Source organism: Sparus aurata, chromosome 7, assembly GCF_900880675.1.
Source record: "Sparus aurata chromosome 7, fSpaAur1.1, whole genome shotgun sequence".
NCBI classification, from domain to species: Eukaryota; Metazoa; Chordata; class Actinopteri; order Spariformes; family Sparidae; genus Sparus; species Sparus aurata.
Genome location: NC_044193.1, coordinates 8393832 through 8416173, shown reverse-complemented (window position 1 = coordinate 8416173; position 22342 = coordinate 8393832). Strand labels below are relative to the sequence as shown.

The 22342-nt window shown below is 43.4% G+C and overlaps 1 protein-coding gene across 1 annotated transcript; it reads left to right on the top strand.

Annotated features, from left to right (window-relative positions):
- Positions 1–107: 107 nt before the first annotated feature.
- On the top strand, positions 108–22280 carry cacna1fa (calcium channel, voltage-dependent, L type, alpha 1F subunit a). The gene is made up of 47 exons (XM_030424358.1): positions 108–439; positions 1121–1310; positions 1413–1518; positions 3693–3832; positions 3925–4070; positions 4165–4317; positions 4411–4607; positions 5282–5385; positions 5485–5627; positions 5723–5791; positions 5877–5940; positions 6030–6056; positions 6324–6484; positions 6577–6802; positions 6902–7109; positions 7234–7354; positions 7453–7525; positions 7627–7690; positions 8380–8437; positions 8533–8629; positions 8760–8889; positions 9009–9068; positions 9160–9266; positions 9450–9537; positions 9720–9827; positions 10110–10162; positions 10257–10403; positions 10523–10724; positions 10824–10982; positions 11081–11191; positions 11282–11365; positions 12257–12277; positions 12406–12534; positions 12648–12713; positions 13071–13162; positions 13332–13491; positions 14540–14667; positions 14759–14855; positions 14949–15051; positions 15147–15248; positions 15455–15579; positions 16426–16775; positions 16872–17033; positions 18096–18469; positions 19634–19749; positions 19852–20181; positions 21379–22280. The coding sequence occupies exons 1-47, from the start codon at positions 421–423 to the stop codon at positions 21583–21585; spliced, it is 6177 nt and encodes a 2058-aa protein (XP_030280218.1). The 5' UTR covers positions 108–420; the 3' UTR covers positions 21586–22280.
- Positions 22281–22342: the final 62 nt, after the last annotated feature.

Below are 22342 nucleotides of genomic sequence, written 5' to 3'. Positions count from 1 at the left end.
TTTCCACTGTCATCCTTTTAAACGGCTCAACTAGTTTAATCCCGGCGGCTGACCACCGCGCATACCGGGACGCGTTTGGTTTAATATTCGTCACCGTTATGCGCCTGCACAGATAACAAAAAAAAAAAAAAAAAAAGAATAATAAGAAAACCAAGGAGAGAAACTTCCAGAAACTGGATTCTGTCAATAAACTGGCATAATTGGATTTCCTCGGCGGTGAGCAGGATGGCCCGCAGCCTGTGAGCTGCACCGGCTCGCTGCATGCGGATCTGAGATGACAGGCTGCACACGGGCGCTTCTCATTTGCACCCCTAGAAAGTTCTCTCTCTCCGTATCTGTGATCCAGTACGCATCGCAGGACCCCCCTGAGGAGTTGATGGTGGGTTTTCTCAGGTGATCTCGTGGTGGTGAACTGCGGACATGGAAGGGGCAAAGAAAGGTAGGGACTCCTCGCGATGTCTCCGAGCTTCTGTCTGTAAGAATGTGCACAACATGAGAGAGAGAGAGGGAGAAAACGGGGAAATGCTCAATAGAAAAGCATGTAAAGTTGCAGTTGGAGCAGGTGGAAGATGAGTAATGCCTGTGGCTGGTCAAACGGTTTATCCTGATGGTAAAGCATCATAAAAAAAAACATGCTGTGTAACTCTCACAGTTATTAAATTCACAGCTGACAACACATTCGATATTTCCACCAGAGTTTCTGCTCATGTCGGTCCATATTTGTAGCTTCTACTCTGTGAGAGATATTGAATGTACCCGCAAGCTTATTCAGGTTGCGGGTACATCTTGTCAACAGGTGTTCACGGGCCTTCCTGGGGATAGTGCTGGGCTAAGTGCCGAGCTGCTCCCAATAAAGAAGTAGGTCACATCTGGTCTTATAATATGAGGCCTTCAGGACAGAATACCTGTCTGTTACTGCAGCCATGTTTCAAATCCTCCCCTAACTGTGTTAGGTAATAAGATGAGAGCTGGAATAAGCAGTGAAATAATGACATGTTGGGATTGAATGACAGTAAAGGCGTCCACCAGAGCAACAGACAGAACAACTAATCCTTCATGTTTTAGTTCTCACAGTCAGGATGCAGAGAAATATGATTATTGTTTGTTTATCCTTTAACAGATGCCCCCCCTGGGGGCGATGCAGGAAAATCAGACACCCTGGGGTCGACTGGCTCGGCCAGGAAAAGGGGAGGGGGGGCCAAGAAGGCGATGCAGGCGAACAAGTCTGCCCTCAGAGCCCCCCGAGCCCTCTGCTGCCTCACCCTCAGCAACCCCATCCGCATGGCAGCACTGGCACTCGTAGAGTGGAAATATCCTTCTCTAGTGTGATGCAGATGTGTGTGTGTTCATGTGAGTGTGTTGAACCTTTATCGTGCCGTTGTGCCTGTTGGAGCCTTAACTGCAGACCTCAAGCCCTTTGATATTTTCATTCTACTTGCCATTTTTGCCAACTGTGTGGCCATGGGCGTGACCAAGCCGTACCCCGATGATGACTCCAACGCCACCAACCACCAGCTGGTGAGTTACTAAAAGAAAGACATACACAGGAACTAGACACGTGTGTGGCCAGAGACCAAGGAACTTCAAAATAAAAGTACATGACAATGATCACAAAGAGAAGATCAAATGTATAAACTGAATTTTCTCTTTAAATTGAAGGAAAAACATTGAGTAAAAAAAAGGACTGCAGGTATTTTCAGTCATGTATCTTCCATTGTTTCCCTTTTTTGTATGAGTTGTGCTCTGACCTTTCAAAACATGCAATTACAATTCAAAATCTGGATTTTTAGATCTGGCATCCTGGGGCATCTGAGGGTGCTGCCCCTGTGGCTAATGTTAGCTAGCATACTACCGTTGACAGAAACTCAAAATCTCACCTTCAGTTTTCGCTTATAAAAAAGATGAAAACCTGTCCTGACTGCATCTCCATGCTTTTTTTCTCACTCCGTGTTACTTCAGACAGTTGTTTCACCGCCCTAATTTCCATTTTGTTTACGTCTGCTTCCCCATGAGATCATGTGAGAGTATTTATCCAAATTGCCAAAATTCATCACTGCACTTCCATTGGTTCTCAGAAACACACCTGCCAAATGTGAAGTAGATCAGATGAACTGTTCTGGAGATGTGCGCGTAATAGACAGACAGACAGAGATTCCTTGCTTTATCGTTAGATTGATGCAGCTGTACATACTTGGCTTCAGTAATGCCTGGCCAAAAGGATACTCAGATCAGTCGGTGAGAGGACGTGTGAAAGAAGTGTTTGAAGAGAGATCGTAGACGAGCCAACATGGAGAATATCACATGAAATGTGAACTTCAAACAGATGGTGGAGCTTTGATCGCACCAAACCTTTTTAGTTTTATAGGAGACCCACTGGAGCAAGTCAGTCAAAAAATTGACATTAAAAAAGTTTAGAGCAGCGACTTGATCCTTTTAAAGGGAATGAATAAAGCTGTCAATGTGAAGTTAAGTATCTCACAGCTTCTTTTACTCTGTGAATGTTCTTATGTTCCTGTTCCCAAGGCTTTGCTCCTGCTAAGAGCCTCCCGTGTGGTTCTCCTGAGGTCATTCCTCTCCTCGTGTCCTCTGAGGTCATTCGAGGAAGCCGGCAGATAGATAAATGCATGATTTGTGATGGCCGTGTCAGTGAAACAGTTTCAGTTTGTCATGAAGAGCAGCAGTCGTCAGGTATCTTGGAAGACAAGCTGCAACAATTAGCGCGGAGGTTAATAACGATCTGTTGGATGGTAATAGTATTAGAGGGGAAAAGTTGTGGCGTGACATCATTTGGTGACCCTGCCAGAGATCATGACTTACTTAAAACCCCCACCATCTGTCTCATCTCTCTCTCTCTCTCTCTCTCTCTGTCTTTCTTTAATTACAAATTACCTCGTAGACAAACTGAAATTAGGCTTTTTTTATGTGTGGTGCATTGAAAATATGAGCCAAAATGAGCCAACAACAGCTTTATGTGTATTTAGAAGAAGAAGAAAAAGCCACATTTGTGTTGTTTTTATTGATATTGCATCATTGGAAACAATCTTTACCTAGTGAAAGGAAAAAAAGTGGCCCTCAGATTTGAATTTGAAGTGATTTTAGTAAAAAAAAAAAAAAAGCATTGCAGACACACGCATCTAAACCTGCAGCCGGATAGATGTCGGTCGATCCCTTTATTGGATTGCACAAAGGAGGTAAGCTGACGTTCGGACAGACGCTTCCTGTCCAGACCTCGCAGCGCCATCGGCCCGCAATCTGTTGGAAGTTTTTGGCGAATGTTTCTGATTTTTTGTGAATTCCAAGTCAGCTCACACTAAGCCACATTATGCGTAGATTATTGTGTCAGCCTTTAAGTAAAAAGACAGAGTGACAGTGGTGGCGGTGATTAGCAGCTTTAAGCTGAAGGGTGCAGAAAAGGGATCGGGTGACGGGCTTAAGCATGTGTCGTTAGGCAGTGGGTTAAGAGGTTAAGAAAAAAACAGCAGTCAGCCTTTAATGATAACACAAGATGTAAAGAAAGAAAAAAACGTCAGTTAATGCCACTTCCTGAACGTCTTTGTTGAACTGTGACAATAACGTTTATTTTCCTCAGCGCTCGTCTAAATTTATTCCTTTCAGACGCACTTGCTGACGTATGAAAAAGGTCAGTCCAATTTTGCCAAACATCCCCACATTTCCTTTTCTTTTGTTCTCAGGAACAAGTTGAATACGTCTTCCTCGTCATCTTCACCATCGAGACCTTCACTAAAATTCTTGCCTACGGCTTAGTCATGCACCCCAGCGCCTACATACGCAGCGGATGGAACTTCCTCGACTTCGTTATCGTCATTGTCGGGTATTTTTGGGGCCTCGTGCATTGTCGCCGTTTTACAGTCAAATGTTCTGTGTCTGGTAAGCGTTTGACAGCTTGTGTGTGTGTCTGTGCAGGTTGTTCAGTGTGATAGCAGAAGCCATGACAGATCACAAGCCAGGAGAGGCCCATCACGCCGCAGGGAAACCCGGAGGCCTGGATGTCAAAGCCCTCAGAGCGTTCAGGGTGTTGCGACCGCTTCGGCTCGTATCTGGAGTGCCAAGTGCGTTGGTCACTCGTTGCAGTTTGTTTCTGAATTCACGTTCCTGTGCTTCATCCCACATGCAGCATCTTAAAGTGTGCGCTTGCCTCGTCAGGTTTACAGATTGTGTTGAACTCCATCATGAAAGCCATGGTCCCCCTTCTGCACATCGGTATGCTGGTCATGTTCGTCATCATCATCTACGCCATCATCGGCTTGGAGCTGTTCATCGGCAGGATGCACAAGAGTTGCTACTCCATCAGCACAGGTCCACAGCTCTCTAAACTACGGCAAATTTTAAACAGCGTCTGTATTTTATCGATGGGGTCAGCTCAATGTCTCCTGCCGCTCTCTGCTCCAGGTCTCATGATGGAAGACGATCCGTCACCCTGTGCGTTTGCCGGCAGCGGCCGCTTCTGTGTCGGGAACGGAACCGAGTGCAGGGGCAAGTGGGAGGGCCCCAACGGCGGCATCACAAACTTCGACAACATTTTCTTCGCCATGCTGACAGTTTTCCAGTGCATCACTATGGAGGGCTGGACTGATGTTCTCTACTGGGTACACCTCACAGTTCTACATTAGTTTGGACATGTGACTGACAATTGTTTTCATTATCGGACAAGCTGCTTATTATTTTTCACGATTAATCCATTCATCATTTAGTCCGGGCCTGTTCAGCTGGTGGCCTGCCTGTGGAGTGCGGCCCTTTAACAAACTAACTCTGTCCCTCTGATCATTTTATTAGTAAGCTGATTCGCACTTTCATTTGTTACGTCTGCCAAGCACAGAAATGCTCTCATTTTATTAAGATAGTTCATACTGGATGTTCAAACTGAGTACCCACTTCTATGATTAAAGAGATTTAAAAGACACTTTTTTCCTGATGGTAATGCACTTTTGGCACTTCTAAAGAAATGTAGTGAAATAGGCTTGTTTTCTTCTCTACAATGTCAAAAATGTCAAAAGTAGCATCTTCAAGTTGCCTCTTTTTGTACAAACCAACAGCCCAAAACCAAAAAGTTCCTCATTTACTATCATAAGTAACCAAGAAAAGCAGGACATCCTTAAATTTAATAAGCTGGAACCAACAGATTGTTGACAATTTTGCATTGAAAATGAATTTAACGATTAATCAGTTATCAACAAAGCTGGCGGTACATTTTCTTGTGACAAATTTTGGCAGCTGAAAATTCTTACCTTTTTCTACTTTCTCTCTCCGTCTCTCTGCACAGATGAATGATGCCATCGGCTTTGAGATCCCGTGGATTTACTTTGTTTCTCTCGTCATCTTTGGATCCTTTTTCATCATTAATCTCGTATTGGGTGTGTTGAGCGGGTGCGTCGCTGCTTCCACTTCTGAGAAACAACACACATCTGTAACGTTTGCCTTGAATGTGTCTCCCTGACTTTCTTGAGGTTGTGTTTTTGCGCACAGAGAGTTCTCCAAGGAAAGAGAGAAGGCCGTGGCCCGAGGTGAGCTGCAGAAGGCGCAGGAGAGCAAGCAGATGGAGGAGGACATGATCGGCTACATGGACTGGCTCATAGAGGCCGAGGATGTGGACGAGGAAGGAAACAAACGTTAGTTTACTCGACACAAAGTACACACACTCAAACCAAAACATCTGCGTTCAGCTTTCCGTGTATACATCATCGGCTTGTGTTTGACTCTAAAGGTGCTGCGATCGCAAAGAAGAAGATGATGAAGAAGTTCGGCTGGTACAAGCACAGCGAGGATGGTGGAGGTATGTCAGCCGTCACTGCCTGTTATTATGTTTTATCTCGACGGGATTATCTCTAACAGCCGGTGTTTTATCTCCGTGTTCACAGAGTCAGACTCGGACGACGATATCGCATACCTCGATGATGACAACGGCTTCTGTGCTTCTCTCATGTAGGACAACAGAGAGATAATAATGTTGTTTTGAATCAGTTCATCAAGACAGTTTATTGCTCGCACTCACATTTTCTTGTTTTCCTCAGGGCGAAGATGATGGCCAATAGCTTCTGGTAAGATTTTCCATTTTATACTGTATTTATGACATGGACATAAGTCTTTCAACGTCACATTGTATCGCATCTCCAGATTTGTGTCCATCTGTCCTTCCTTCCAACCCATTCTTGTGAACGCAATATCTCAAGAATGCCTTAAAGGAATCCCACTGAATTTAAGGATGAAATGATTCGATGTAACTGGTCAAAGGTCAAGTTCACTGTGACCTCACAATCTTTCTTTCTTTCTTTCTTTCTGTCTTCTTCTTCTTCTCTCTGTTTTAGTGACCAGTTGTGCCAGCTGAATCACACAATGAGAAAGAACTGCCGCGTGGCCGTCAAGACCACAAACTTCTACTGGCTGGTGCTTCTACTGGTGTTTCTCAACACAGTGGCCAGTGCCTCGGAGCATTACGGACAGCCAAAGTGGCTCACAGAAATGCAAGGTTTGTTTTTTGGTCCTGAACCCAACCAGCTGTACACATTGACTCCGATGGAATTTTAAAAAACACGACTTCTTTCTCTGTTCGTCTCTCAGAGCGAGCCAACAAGGTCCTGCTGCTGCTGTTCACCCTCGAGATGTTGATGAAGATGTACGCGTTTGGCCTGCAGATCTATTTCATGGCGCTGTTCAACCGCTTCGATTGCTTTGTGGTGTGCGGCGGCATCCTCGAGACACTGCTTGTGGAGATGGAGGTCATCCCGCCCATCGGCATCTCCGTGCTCCGCTGCATCCGACTGCTCAGGATATTCAAGATGACTCGGTAATTGGTGCCAGAGTTCAGTGACTGAAACATCGGGAGCTTTTCAGTCATTAGATCTCTGTGTGTGATCTATGCTGTCTTTGTTTTTGTTGTCTCCAGGCACTGGGCTGCTTTGTCTGACCTGGTCAACTCGCTGCTCAACTCCATGAAAGCTATCTGCTCCCTTCTGCTCCTGCTCTTCCTCTTCCTCATCATCTTCGCCCTGCTGGGCATGCAGTTGTTCGGAGGCAAATTCAACTTTGACGAGACTCAGATGAAGAGAAGTACTTTTGACTCCTTCCCCCAGGCTCTGCTCACTTGCTTCCAGGTGATCACCTCAATTTCTCAAAACATTCCCACTCTATGTACTTAGTTGTTTAACACGTCCTGGAATTAGTTGAATGTATCTCAATCTGTCTTTTGTGTCTCTCTTTGACGGTCTTCCCTCACAGATTCTCACTGGAGAGGACTGGAATGCTGTGATGTACGATGGCATTATGGCGTACGGAGGGCCGATCTTCCCCAACATGGTGGTGTGCATTTACTTTGTCATCCTCTTCGTCTGCGGTAACTGTATCCTTTTTCCAGCTTTTTGTGCACTTGCTGTGCAATTCCTGTCACAATTTTTTAATCCAAATGGAACAAGTTGGACTCCTTAATTTTGTGACCAGACATTCTGCTCAATGTGTTCTTGGCTATCGCTGTAGACAACTTGGCAGGAGGTGGCGGAAAGCAAAAAGTCGAGTAAGTTTGTTACATTGTAAGAAAGGATGTTTGAGAGCAGTGGACACATTTATGACTGACTCATCCTTTTAATTACCTGCTATTTGTTTGTTTGTTTTCAGAGAGAAAAAGGAAGAAGAAGAAGAGTGGGATGAAGACGAAGAGAAAGAGGATGAAGATGCAGGGGTACAGAATACTTTTATATTTATGCCTCTACCAAGGAAGTACTGTTTTCACCCTGGTCTGCTGGTTGGTTGGTTGGTTGGTTGGTTGTTTGGTTGGTTGGTTGTTTGGTTGGTTGGTTGTTTGTTGGTTGGATGTTGGTTGGTTGGTTGTTTGGTTGGTTGGTTGGTTGATTGGTTGGTTGATTGTTGGTTGCTGGGTTGATTGGTTGGTTGGATGTTGGTTGGTTGGTTGTTTGGTTGTTTGGTTGGTTGATTGGTTGGTTGATTGTTGGTCTGCTGGTTGGTTGGTTGGTTGGTTGGTTGGTTGGTTGGTGGTTGGTTGGTATTTCCGTCAGTTAGTTAGTCAGACAGTCGATTTCCACCAGCCTTGGATGGAGGATGGGTTTGGTGCAGATAACGATTAAGGTTAATATATCACAGAATAAAACACTGATCTTGAAATACAATCAGCTGGATGTGGCTGGTATCTACAAGTGAGCTCAGTTTGGTATGGCTCTTTGATCTGGTGAGCTTAAATGGTTAATAAGCACTTATAGCTGGTTAAAAATATAAAGTGATACAGGGCTAACAAGTTTGACATTGTATTAGGCTCGATTGAATAAAGGGGGACTGTTGGGTCTTTTTCTTGCATTATATTGGACGTTTTTAAAAATTCCAAACAAAAACGGTTGATCTTTGTCTCATTTTCAGAACGAAGAGGATGACTGGCAGGAAAACGAGGAGCTGAGGGCCATCGAGGGGCTGGAGGGTGAGTCTGACGCCCTGCACGAGGAACAGCAAACATGCTGACTTAGATGTAAACTGTCTGTCACATCTTTCCTTTTGCTCTTAATTCTATTTTAGGAGTTGCTCCATTGAAGCCGGAGTTTTCAGGGCCCAAAGAGAAGATCGTTCCAATCCCTGATGGAAGCTCCTTCTTCCTTCTTGGAAAGAAAAATTGGTAATCTAAGATCAAAACGTCTAACCTAATTCTACCATACTCCTATAACCTATAACTTCCAACTGATTTCTGTTGCATGCTTTAACATGAAAACATCCACTTTTCTTTGTAATTTCCTTCCCATTCTCAGTTTGCGAGTTGCCTGCCACAATCTCATCCATCACCCATACTTCACCAACTTCATCCTCATCTTCATCATCCTCAGTAGTATTTCCCTGGCTGCTGAGGATCCAATCAAATCCCACTCATTCAGGAACATAGTAAGAGCGACTGCATCGGAAGCCTAATTAGTGTTTTTGGTTGCACGCAGACCATCTGCTCATCATTACCTGCACAACAAACAAGACCGAATACTGATACTAATCTCTCTCATCCGCAGGTGCTCGGTTATGCCGATTATGTTTTCACCTCAGTTTTCACAGTGGAGATCGTGCTAAAGGTAACAGCTGCAGAGTCTTAAATTTACATTTCTTCAACATTTAAAATGACAGATTTTAACTTTAATTCTTCACGTCCTCGTTCGTGTCTAGATGTTAGTCTACGGAGCTTTTCTGCACACTGGCTCCTTCTGTAGAAATGCCTTCAACCTTCTTGACCTGCTGGTCGTCAGCGTGTCGCTCACCTCTTTCTTCTTACAGTGAGTAGAAACCTGTCCAACGCAGAAAAATCAATAGTGTAGCCGTGATGTGCAGGAGCAGTGATGTCTTATTAACGTTTTGAAGTTTGAGGGTAACTCTCTCGCATCGAGTCAAACGAAATGATTCAGTCGTGGTGTAATTTTGTACTTTTGACTCTAACCTGTTTGTATTGTTGCTCTCAGTTCAAGTGCGATCTCTGTGGTCAAGATCCTCAGAGTGCTGAGAGTGCTCAGGCCTCTCCGAGCCATCAACAGAGCCAAGGGACTGAAGGTAGACGGCTCTCTTCTGTTTATCTTTTCCATCTATCTTCCCCAAACATCGAATGAGTCAGTGTTTACTGCAGGTTGTTGTGTTGTTTTGTACGTGCACTGCTACGTCTCATTTGTTATTATCTGGTGTATGTAACGTCTGTTGCTGTGTGATGCTGACACGTGCTGTCTGCGTGTTCACAGAACGTGGTGCAGTGCGTGTTCGTGGCGATCCGAACCATCGGCAACATCTTGATTGTCACAACACTCCTTCAGTTCATGTTTGCCTGCATTGGAGTTCAGCTCTTCAAGGTACAGGAGGAATTTCTACACTCACTGTCCACATTATCAGAGTCGTGAATGTTACTTCAGAAATGTAATAGGATACAGATGGTTCGTTACCCCGTTAAACATTTACAAAGTCACATATTTTATAAAGTTTATCAAAAATAATATAACCTAATACATTTGGTTGCATTTCTAACAAGAAAAGCAGATTGTCTTTGCACTTAAATTTGTTTTGCTGAGACAGGTTGTTTTCGTAATAATGCCAAAGTTTCCAACGGTTTAACTTTCCTGTGTTTAATGTTACAGGGCCGATTCTACAGCTGCACAGACGAAGCCAAACACACCCCCGATGAGTGCAAGTCAGTCTTCTTTCTTTCTCATATCTCTACACGATGTACAGCACCTGACAGCCGTCACGTGTCGTTAAATGTGTGTGCGTGTGTTTGATTTTAGGGGAACGTTTGTGGTCTATAAAGACGGGGACATGAACCACCCCATGGTGAAAGAGAGGATTTGGGAAAACAGCGACTTCAACTTTGACAACGTGCTGATGGGCATGCTGGCTCTATTCACCGTGTCCACATTTGAAGGCTGGCCGCAGTGAGTAGTCACTTTACGTCGTGTCTGACGCAAAGGATAGTTTGCAATTATCAATAAATCCCATGAAAATAAATAAAATCATGAAATGTTTCCTCACTGCTGTGTTTTTCATCTGAAAGGCTCCTTTACCGGGCTGTGGATGCCAATGCCATAAACCGAGGGCCCATTTACAACTACCGAGTGGAAATCTCCATCTTCTTCATCATCTACATCATCATCATCGCCTTCTTCATGATGAACATCTTCGTGGGTTTTGTCATCATCACGTTTCGAGAGCAGGGAGAGGCCGAATTCAAAAACTGCGAGCTCAACAAAAATCAAGTTGGTTACTTTCCAACCTTTCAATCTCTTCTTTCCAGTCAAATAATTATTTACAAGAAATAAAACTGAGTTGTTTCTTCTTCTTCTTCTTTTTTACAGCGTCAGTGTGTCTATTACGCACTGAAAGCTCAACCTATAAAGATCTACATTCCTAAAAACCCGTCGCAGCTCAAATTCTGGAGAATCATCAACTCCAGTCAGTTTGAATACATCATGTTTGTGCTGATTCTGGGAAACACGCTCACTCTGGCCATTCAGGTATCATTTCACCCGACTGTGCCATAAAATACAGGAATACGTCAACCTGTTCCAGTGTTGCGACGTGACGTTTTGTGTTGTTGTTGCTTCTCTCTCAGCATTACGAGCAGTCTAAGACGTTCACCTCCGTCATGGACCTCCTCAACATGATCTTCACTGTGGTTTTCACCATCGAGATGATTATCAAGTTACTGGCTCTGCGGGCTCATGTGAGATTTTCACTCGTGTACCTTTTAAAGTCGCATTTACAACGACCGCCCTGTTGTTGACTCTCAATTTCGTTATTCTTTCATTTACAGCATTATTTCATCGATCCGTGGAATTCTTTCGACGCTTTGATCGTCGTTGGGAGCGTGCTGGATATCGCAGTCTCCGAGTTTAGTGTAAGTTTGTTCATACTTGGAGTTTCATTGGCTGACGAAAGCTCAAACGTTCACAGTGTGTCCTCTGCTACTGTGGAAGAGACATGAAATCATCAATATTAGAAGTTCAAAATCATGTTGTTGAAATCGAAGTGTTCCAGTATCATCTGTGCACACTGTGTTAAGTGCTCGATAAGATCCTGTTGTGGCCCTCATTTCTGTCTCTGTCAAAGTAAACAGATTGATCTTTTGAGGCCAGCGTCTCTATTTCAAAGATTTTAACGTTAAAAATGAAAAGTTGCAAGATCCATCTGTCACATGTTGTGTCATCTCTGTCAAAAACCCTTCAGTTAGAGACATTTGTGCAAAAATCTGCATTAAAATGTGTAAAACATGTAGACTTTGTCAAAGATTTTGTTGAGCTGTGAGATTAAATCCCCCCAAATGTTTTCAAAAATCTTCAGATCCACGAGTTTTGCTCAAAGTAAAGGTGTGTTTTATGTCACCACGACTTCTAGGATAGAGTGAGGAAGGAAGTCCACAAAAGTCCACCAACCTGACAAACAGGAGTGAAGATAAATCCATTGTTTAATCCCAGAAGTTTAAAAACAATATCTGAGCACTCCTCTCGTCTGTAAACGGCTTCAGATCAGAGCAGAAACCGATGTGACTCCGGGTGTTTATTCCTCCCGAAGCTCTGGCTCTGCGCCTTCCTCTCTCTTGTACTTCGTCACATGAGTTGTGTTAGCAGTTAACCGAATAAACGCACAATAATCATTAAATGAAATGAATGATCCTGACGATTGTTCAAAACATAACAACTTGTATTTGATCCTGACGACTTTTTTTTTCATCTCTTTCATCTCACGTGGCGGCTCTGCCTGCTGCTGCTCGCCTGAAACATCGATGCAGGGAGGAGGCGGTCACGGCGAGGTGAGAGTTCAACGCCGCAGCTCCAAATGTGTCTGAGGTTTTGTATTTAAGCTTGTATCAGACTTGTAACAGACTGTAACATATATTGATTTGTATCTGTTATTGTCCAAACACGTTTTTGTCTCTAGGGTAAAGGAGAAAGTGGAAAAGTGTCCATCACTTTCTTCCGTTTGTTCCGAGTCTTGAGGTTGGTGAAGCTGCTCAGCAAAGGAGAAGGCATTCGAACCCTCCTCTGGACTTTTGTCAAGTCGCTGCAGGTCAGTGCGGCGCAGAACGATGAGTTCACACATCACAAACTGTTTTCTACTGTATGTTTACCTGTAACCACATGTTTTTTTGGTAACTGAGCTTTTGACTTCATTCTACTCAGGCTCTGCCTTATGTCGGTCTGCTCATTGCCATGATCTTTTTCATCTACGCTGTGATCGGCATGCAGGTGAGTCTCTCTGATCAATCAAGGCTTTCACATGGTTTCATTTTGACCAACTAGCATTCATTTGTTATATAATTAAAGGGTAATTCCAGTTCATTCACAAATCTTGGGAGGATCCACTACATATGTAAAAGAAAAAAGTTGTTTAATCTGCTAAACCGCCTCCAGTGAAGTCACTCAGCCGCTAAATGGCATTTTGGGTCATGAATTGCACTTCTGTAACACTGTAGGACTCATGATGGACAGATTTAAAACACGTGATCAGAAAATATCCCCTCTTTTATTCCACACATTCTTCTTCCTTTTCAAAACATAATTCCAATGACCTGATTGTTCCCAACGGCACTGTTCTCCTTTCAGACGTTTGGCAAAGTGGCCATTGATGACGACACACATATCAACAGAAACTGCAACTTCCAGACTTTCTTCATGGCGGTCCTGGTACTGTTCAGGTGAGCCAACAAGACAGCTGCTAGCATGTAAAGATTTTTAACCCGTGCTCAGATATTATCCTCTCAAAAGTGTTATCTTTCCTCCAAATACTTTCATTCTCTAAAGCAAGATTTGAAAGAATCTCACAAGCTCACGTGGAAATGCTGCCCTCTCTCTGTGTACTCGTAGATGTGCCACTGGAGAGCAGTGGCAGGAGATTATGCTGGCAGCTCTGCCCGGCAGACGCTGTGACCCGGAATCCGACACTGAGCCTGGTGAAGAGTTCAGCTGCGGCAGCAACTTGGCCTACATCTACTTCATCAGCTTCTTCATGCTCTGTGCTTACCTGGTGAGCGAAGCCGAGGAGGATTAAGGATCCTTCCTCTCCGTTTTTTCTAATCGCCCAGTCCTCGGATCGTTTTGTAGTAACACACTTTCCCTCCTTTAATGAAACTTAACACAGCCTCCTGACTCCGAATTAAATTTAGACTTAATTAATTCAGACTTGTGCTTTACAGGCTGTCGGGTCAAGTGGGATCAAAGTCAGATGAAAGCAGAGAGGATAGTGTTACAGCTGCCGAGTTTTAAAAAGCTAACCCTGTCGTCTCCAGTTCCCAGCTCTTCCACGTCGTGGATTTTGTTAATCCAGACAACAAAATCCTGATTTGAAGGGGGCCTAAATATTTTGCTAACATTTTTATCACCTTAGTGCTATTTTAAGACACTGACCAGGTATAATGGAAGTAACTTTAAACTTAGAGGACTTAGAGAGCAGAACAGGGTCTAAACTGAAGTATAAAGAAAGAAAGTTGAATAATAATCTTTTTAGCTTTTGCAGATCTGCAGAGAAATTCAGCAAAAACAGTTTTGCTTGTCAGAGTGTAATTCAATATGGTGCCGAGGATCTTGAAATTGAAAAAGTCAGATTAAGCAGAGATGTTGGTGTTTCACATTTGATGCACCCCCTCTTTGCTTGGACCATTATCTCAGTCGCGGCTCTCGTGTGTTGCTTGAAACCTCATTTACAACCAGTCTAATGTTCGTTAAGTGTGTCTTGCATTCCTTCTGTGGTTTCTCCTCATGTGGACAGCTGACATCCATCAGTCTGTGTGTGGTCCCTGACCTTTAGCTCAGACCCACCAGGACCCTCCTGTCTGCTGAAGTAGATCCTGATCCTTTAGTCCAACTAGGTTTTCACAAAAATTCACAGAACTGGATGTCTCGGACGGCTTAACACCAATTAAACAACAAAGCACCAGTAATAAAAACAATCAGTGCAGTTAACCAGAGGTGGCAAAAGTCCACACATTACTTACAAGTAGAGGTTCAGTTCATGCATTATATGTGACATATTAGTCACAATTTATTGTTGTGTTTCTGCCCTTCTCTCTCTCAAGATTATCAACTTGTTCATTGCCGTCATCATGGACAACTTTGAATACCTGACCAGAGACTGGACCGTGCTCGGTACTCACCACCTGGATGAGTTCAAGAGGGTTTGGTCCGACTACGATCCAGAGGCCTCGTAAGACTCATTTCTCTCCAGTTTCTCTTTTTCTCGGTTTTGAGAATATCCTCATCGTACATTAACTGTGGTGTTTTTCCTCCACTCGCAGCGGTCGTATAAAACACATCGACGTTGTCACGATGCTGCGCAGGATTCAGCCACCGCTCGGTTTTGGAAAACTGTGTCCTCACCGTGTTGCCTGCAAGGTAAGTAAAGAAGAATTCAGGGCTGTTTGATACTAAGAACGTAAGCAAACAGACGGATCTCACTCCTCCTGCTTCACCCTCTCGTCCTCTCAGAGACTGGTTGCTATGAACGTCCCGCTGCACCCAGACGGGACAGTCACCTTCAGCGCTACTCTGTTCGCTCTCGTGCGCACCTCACTCAAGATCAAGACTGAAGGTCAGACCTCATACGCAGACATGTATGAGTAGCTCACCCTGTGTTGTCAGTGTGCCGTTTAACCTGAAGGATTTGTTTGCTTTTGTTCCCCTCAGGTCCCATCGACCAGCAGAATGAGGAGCTGAAGGTGATCATTAAGAAGCTCTGGAAGCGCACCAAACCTAAGCTCATTGATGAAGTCATTCCTCCCCCTAGAGGTGAATCAAAAACTGTGCATCGCTGTCAGCCATGATGAAAACAATGCTAAAGGAGAAATCAGAACAACTCGTGAAATACCATACCTGCATCAGTTTTCTAAAATATACGGTTTGCTTGAAAAACAGAAGAATTTAAGACGTCGTCATCCATCAGTCCCTCTCGTCCTTCCGTATTTTCATCGCAAACTTCTTTCTTTCCTTCTCAGGGGATGAGGTGACTTGTGGGAAGTTTTATGCCAGCTTCTTGATTCAGGACTACTTCAAAAAGTACCGCAAGAGGAAGGAGAGGGAGAGGAAGTCCAAAAGGAAGGACAAGGCCGCGTCTCTGCAGGTGACGTATATTGTGCTTTTCAGTTCAACGTTGCTCTCTAGACATATTTAAGTTTTATCACTAGACATGAGACCTCCACTGCCTCCCTCAAAGTTCATTCTCAGTGTATGTTAACTGGAGGTGCTGGAGTTTGGAAGTTCCTACCTCACGTGTAATGTACTTTTTCTGATTTTAAAAGTTTCGCTCGTAGGTCTTCGAAGGTCCTAGTTGTTGCAGTGTGTCTCGCACCGTTGGCACAAGTCGGCCCTTGTTTAGTAGCTTTTTGGCCAATCGAGCGTGTAGAATCGACAGGATGGTCGATGAGAGACACAACTGGCTGTTCAGCTGAGAAATTAATCCACAAGAAAAACAACGGATAAAGAAAATGATATTATATCCATGAGTAGTTTGCTTTCTTCTAATTTTCTCCTAATTTTTTCTGTCCCTGCTTCTTCACGTTTTGACATACTGTCATTTAGATAACTTAGATATAATTTAGACAGGAGACGTGAGACGACACAACACGCAGCCTTTGTTGCCAATAGTTCTTTTACGTCTGTTTGGTGTGTCTGGGCCTTCATATATGAATTAAGATCCAGTGTGTAGGATTTAGTGGCATCAAGTGGTTAGGATGCATATTGCAGCCAGTCAAACAGCCCTTGTCTCACCTTTCCCTACGGTGGCTGCTAAAATTGTTGTATTATTGTTAAATGTTATATTCCATTTCTGCCCCTTAATCCCCCATTAATCCTACGCACTGGACCTTTAATCCAAATGGATTGACAATAAGTAGAAGGCTGACTTTATGGACCTTCACTGGGTACTCATTATTAACATGCGGGCTTCATCCTGTGTGGCGATGTTTAGCAAGGGCTGCGGACGCTGCAGGACCTGGCTCCAGAGATGCGTCTGGCGATGGCCTCTGACCTGGAAGACGAGGAGGGTGCAGAGGGAGAGATGACAGGCGACGACATATTCGGCAGCGAGGCCGGAACCTCGGTGAACACCACGCCGGCCACCACGCCGCTGCCGCCCATAGACTCGCTGGTGGAGCAGACGATTGTGTTCCTGGAACCCGAACCAAAACCAGCCGACGAGGGCGTGATCACAGAGCAGGTGACGGGCCTGCAGGAGCACCAGAGACCAGGATCAGAGCTGGCAGGCATCAGCATTGTAACCGAGCAGCCCGTGAGGTCCGAACCTCTGCCCGTCATCAGGTGTGTTTAAGCTGTACATTTTAAGTACATTCACACATTGGAACTTTAATAAAATAAAAAAAAATCCTAATGATGTGCCTGTTCTCTCCTGATTAGGGTGGACTCCATCAGCGAGTTGCCTCCTCCTCCTCCCCCAGAGACACCAGTTGTACCAGAGGTTGTAGTTGAGGAACAAGTTGTTGTGCCAGCTACGCCGGGACTACCTGAGCAGGTTTATAACCGTGAGGTTGATGCTGCCAGTGTCGCATCAGTCGACAGGTAAGTAACGAGCAAGAGAGTGAGGAGACAGATACAGTGATCAGTATGAAGGCAGTGATCTTTAGAGCTCAGTCTTTTTGCTAAGCTAATCTAACCATTTCCTAGGTCCGGCTTCATATTTTAAAGGGCAATAACAGAATTTTTAAACCTGGGCCATATATTTACATGTTTTGGTGTGTTATTGATTCATACTTACCAAATGTTTTGGAACTGGACCAGTTGATCTCCTCAGCTGGAATCCGTGTCACAGCTGCGATTTAATTCTGGCAATCAAAGTTACGCCCACTAAAAGTGACCCACAACATAATGTAAGACATTCTTACAGAGAGAGACAAGGCTCGCCTGTCATGTTTGGTAGAAAGCAGACCCAAATGCAGACAGTTGGGCTGCAGAGCAAAAGTTGAGCTTTAATGATGAGCAGATATCCCAGTAAAAAAAATCCAAAACCTGATGATCAAAAACAAACTAAGAGGGTTATCGATAAAAGGCAGAAAGAAACACAGACAGGATGTGGAAACTAAAACATGACATGAGGATAAACCTACTAAAATAAAACAGGATATAACGAAACCAACAACCCAGCCATCACATCGCCTCTCGTCTTACACTGAGGTGAGTTCGTACAGTTTCCTCCAAAGTCCTCCTTCTCCTTGAGCGAGGCTTGTGTTTCTGGTTACAAAATGGATCTTAATATATAAGAAAAAAGTCTATCTCTGTAGGAATCATTTCTGCAATGCTGTCAGACGCTTGGAATAACACCGTCAAGCTGTTAGTGACAAAAAATGCACTTTTAGTTAATGGACTGACAGTCAGAGTTTCCCCAAAGGAAAGCTGGCAGCTGATGCGATCTGCTGGAGCAATTCCAAAACTTTTTGCCAAATATGAGTCATCACCAGAACATGAAAGTTTAGGGCCCAGGTTTAAATATACCATAATTCCCCTTAACAGACAAACATGAGAGTGGTATAGATCTTTTTTTCTAGCTCTCTGCCGGAAACAAGCAACTATTCCTTTAAAAAAAAAACACAAATTCATGCTAAACGTTTGGTGTGGATCTTACAGGTACGTGTATCCAGAAGCTGTCTCTCCCATACCAACTGAGACCGGCTACAACGAACCGAGCCTGGAAAGGGCCAGCAGCGTAGAGATACCCTACGATACTCACGATGCCAACGGCTACGTCGGCGACGGTTACACGGACGCCAACATTAACGGAGGGAGTGTCGCCACTAGCCCCACGCCATATTCAATGGATGGATATAACGAGAACGGATACAACGGCTACAATGGAAACGACATCAGCAACAACGGCAACGGAGGTACATGCAATGAAAATGGCAGCACTATCAACGGTTACAATGGGAACGGTTACAATGGAAGTGAAAATGGAGCCGCACAGTTTGTCAGGAGACGGCTACTTCCTGCCATACCGAGAGGTGAGACACGTGCATTTAATTTTGCTCTTTTTTAAAATGTCCTCCATCTTTTTTCAGGGCATAGTGTTGGTAATGTAATTCTGTACATTAAACACCTCTGTAAAGTCAGCGAAGTACAAAATGACATTTTGTTAATAACTTGCAACTACAAAAAAAGTCATTATCACGCAAGAATAAAAACATTTTATTGTTCCAAGTTCTCCAATATGAGGGTTTGCTGCCCTCTTGTCACAGTTACATGGAAAGGACGCAAGTACAAGTCATCCAGGCAGGTGGGTAGTGTAACAAAAAGCAATTTAATGAGCTGATTGTCCAAAATCGAAGTGCGAACCATGAAAAAAAAAAGAAAGAAAAATACCAAAGTACTATAAAGAATGAAGACCAACAAAGATCAGAAAACCATGACGAAACCATCAAGAACAAACCTGGAACTCAGGGAACATATGAAGACAGAGAAACAGAGGGTGAAGGAACAACACAGGCCTCAATACAAACGAAACTAACGAGACACTGAGAACAGGGCAGTGATAACGAGGCTGATGAGAGACAGCTGTCGGGGAGGAGCACGAGAACACAGGAGTGAAACAGAACACTGAGCAGGAAGTAGACAGTAACAAGACACAGGATGATAAAACTGTGTCATTTGGTTTGTGATAGTTTGTTTGTGCATTTTCACAACTAAAGCAGAACATCATCTGAAATTATGACTTAACGGCCAGTTTTAGTTTGAACACACGCTGCACGGTATGAAAAAAAAAACATTTTCGCAAATCTTTTGACAGCTTGACGACGGCGAAATTATTTCCAATTTGTTGGAAGGATAATTTTTTTCATCACAACTTTTTCCTTTAACTAAAAAAACTATTAAAATCACTCTAATGTGCCAAACAAAGGTGTTTTCTTACATTTGGAGAACAATATTGGTTCTCTTTCTCAGTATCTGCAATTTCAATAATATTTAGATTCATTTTGTAGCCCTATAAACAAACGATTCATGCAAAGGTGTGAAGATTTACATGGTGATTAAATTTGTCCTGAAACAAATTTTCATAAACAGGGGAGGTGAATGGCTGTTACAGCCATGCAAATGCTAATTCCCTCAACATATGGTTATTTTGGTGCATCCTGGCCAGCTTCCTAACACTTTCCTGCTCTTTGTTTCAGGTCATAAACCTGCCTTCAACTTCCAGTGTCTCAGGCCACAGAGCAGTGTAGACAACCACCTCACCATCCCAGGGAATTACCGTGGGAACACATCCCCAACCAGATCCCGTCTACAGGTAAAACAATGGCACGCACGCACACAGACACACACACACTCCCTCAAAATGTTAACATTTGTAGACTGAGTGTGTCTCACTGATCTTCTGCTCTCGTGACAGAACCAGCACAGCCTGGATTCCCGGCCTAGCAGCGTGTCCTCGATGTCGTCCGCTTCCTGGGCCAACACGGCAGCAGCTGGCTCCACTCCTCTTCCAGGAATACTCAACCCCTCGGGACGCAGGGGAAAGCTCATCTACACCCCCATGCTCCTGATGGACGAGAACACCGGCAACACCCAGCCGGTGTGGACCGACGGCTCTGCCAGCCTCCCTGTAGGGAGCCGGCCAGGCTGGCACCACGGACAAACGAGAACCTTCACCAGCGTGAGGATGCCACCGGTCAACCAGGGCTTCATAGACAAAGGCAGTGCAAACAGTCTGGTGGAGTCGGTGAGTAAAGATGCAGCAGGTGATTTCTGTAAGCAAGAAACCTTCAGCGACCAGCAGCAAGTACAATTAATAAGCATATACACTGTATATACACTAACCCTAACTTGGGAAATTTGTCTTTTCAAATGTGAAAACCACAATTTCAGAACTTTTTACACTAGAAAATTTAATTATTTCAGATTTGAATTTGACAGGTGATTGGCTTTCTTCACATGTGAATGACAATTTCCACGTCAATAAAGAACATTTTTGACCAAAAGATGTCTAACTAAAGAAGATCCCTACTTGATCTGACTAATTCTGATCGCTTAAACCTTGTAGTAGCGTTAGATAATCTTTGGAATAGATTTTGGCACAGAGCAACATAGGACGTTATCCTTTATCTAAGGTGGCCCAGAGAGCTCAGCACACACACAAACAAATTAAAAAAACATTTTACTCTACTTTATAACACATGCACACACAAATTTTGAATAACAGGAAAAAAGAAATGTGCTGCAGAGTGAGAAAACCTAACCAACAACAGAAAGGTTGCGAGTAACACAGACGAAAAGGGAAAGTGTTTCCAGGGGATAAAAAAAAGTGATTAATACACTTGTACTTGGACAAACAACAGCAAAAACAAGCATGTCCCAGCCGTGTTCATCACTTTTTAGCGTCAATAAGATTTCAGGACCTCTGTTCGGTCCCTTTAAACTGGAGCACAGTAGAAAAGCATCTATTCTGAACAGGAGGGATGATCACAGAAAGCAAAACATGTATCAGTTCATACGGGCACACAGCTATTGTTTTATGATGGATTTAACATATTAATAGAAATAACAAACAATTCATCAGTCGGTCATAGCAGCAAATAGATTTTTAATTCTGACACTGGTATTGTTGCACCACTGAGAGGAATCCCTCTTATTTAAGTGTTTAATATTTTCTCATTCTCCTAAGTGCGCTGTAAATCCAAGTGCATTTGCTGCGACTGAACTGTTAACGTTATCATAAACAATAGTAAAGTTACTCACTGGTAAGCTGACGGCATTTTAATTTGGCTAAGTAATCCTTTCAGCAGATACATGTCTCTCTGCATTAGACATAATGATAATCAGATAGACACGCATGTTAGAGATAGAGAATGAGCCGCTAGAAACATAATCTCTCTCTTACATCATTGTTTTTTCTTTGTTTTTTTTCTGCTAATGTCAGATCTTGATCTCCGAGGGTCTCGGCATCTACGCCAGGGACCCGAAGTTTGTGAGCTTTGCCAAGCGGGAGATTGCCGAAGCCTGTCACATGAGCCTGGACGAGATGGAGAGCGCCGCCGCTGACCTCATAGCTCGCGGAGCCAGTCAGTCGATTTCTCGCTTTGAGGACGAGCTGGCCGATGAAATGAACTGTGTGATTTCATACTGAGATCAGCAAAACTGAAACAAAGTGAGGGACAGAGTTTTTCAACAGAACAAAATCTTATGGGGTGCGTATTTAAATCTGCTGCGGAGAGAAAAGACAGTGGACTGGATGGCATGTGTGTAAGAATGATGTGATGCAAATAAGACAATAAGTCAATTTTGTCTGTCTTTGTTGTCCCGAGGTAAGATGTTGTGTTGGGTAAGATATGCTTTTATTTATGAATGCCAAAACACACACATACGCTAACACAATGATACACAAAAGCACACACTCACTGATTTAAAGAGCACATGTCAGTTTGTGGCAGGACTCAACGAGGTAACCACTCGATGAAGATGTGTTTCGAATCTATATCCGTGAGGCTGCATGTGAAAGAAAACTGCTATCATTATGACAAAAGAACATTTTTTGCATTGTAATCTCATTTTATACTTTACTTGAATTGTTGTCATAACATAATGTAAATATATTACATAATATATAAAACTATTAGACCAATAAGACGTTTTTACTTTGTTACACAAACAATGATATTCAGTTGAACACATTGATTGGTGAGTGCCCAACAGTCGCTATTTTAAAGAAATATTCATATATACTAAAATATGTAATATCTTCAAATATTAAATATGCAAAACTCATAGAAATGTTCTGGTTTACGACTTTTGTGACTATAAATAAAGCATTGTTTTCTCAAATGTATGTGTCTCTTCATTGTGATATTACAACGAAATGTAAGTTGTATTCCTTTTATGTTACA

Excerpts from the sequence above, each read along its gene's own strand:
- cacna1fa (XM_030424358.1), top strand. Across the intron at positions 1,311-1,412 it reads CTGGCACTCGTAGAGTGGAA|GCCCTTTGATATTTTCATTC; the intron begins ATATCCTTCTCT and ends TGCAGACCTCAA. Across the intron at positions 18,470-19,633 it reads ACTTCCTGCCATACCGAGAG|GTCATAAACCTGCCTTCAAC; the intron begins GTGAGACACGTG and ends TCTTTGTTTCAG.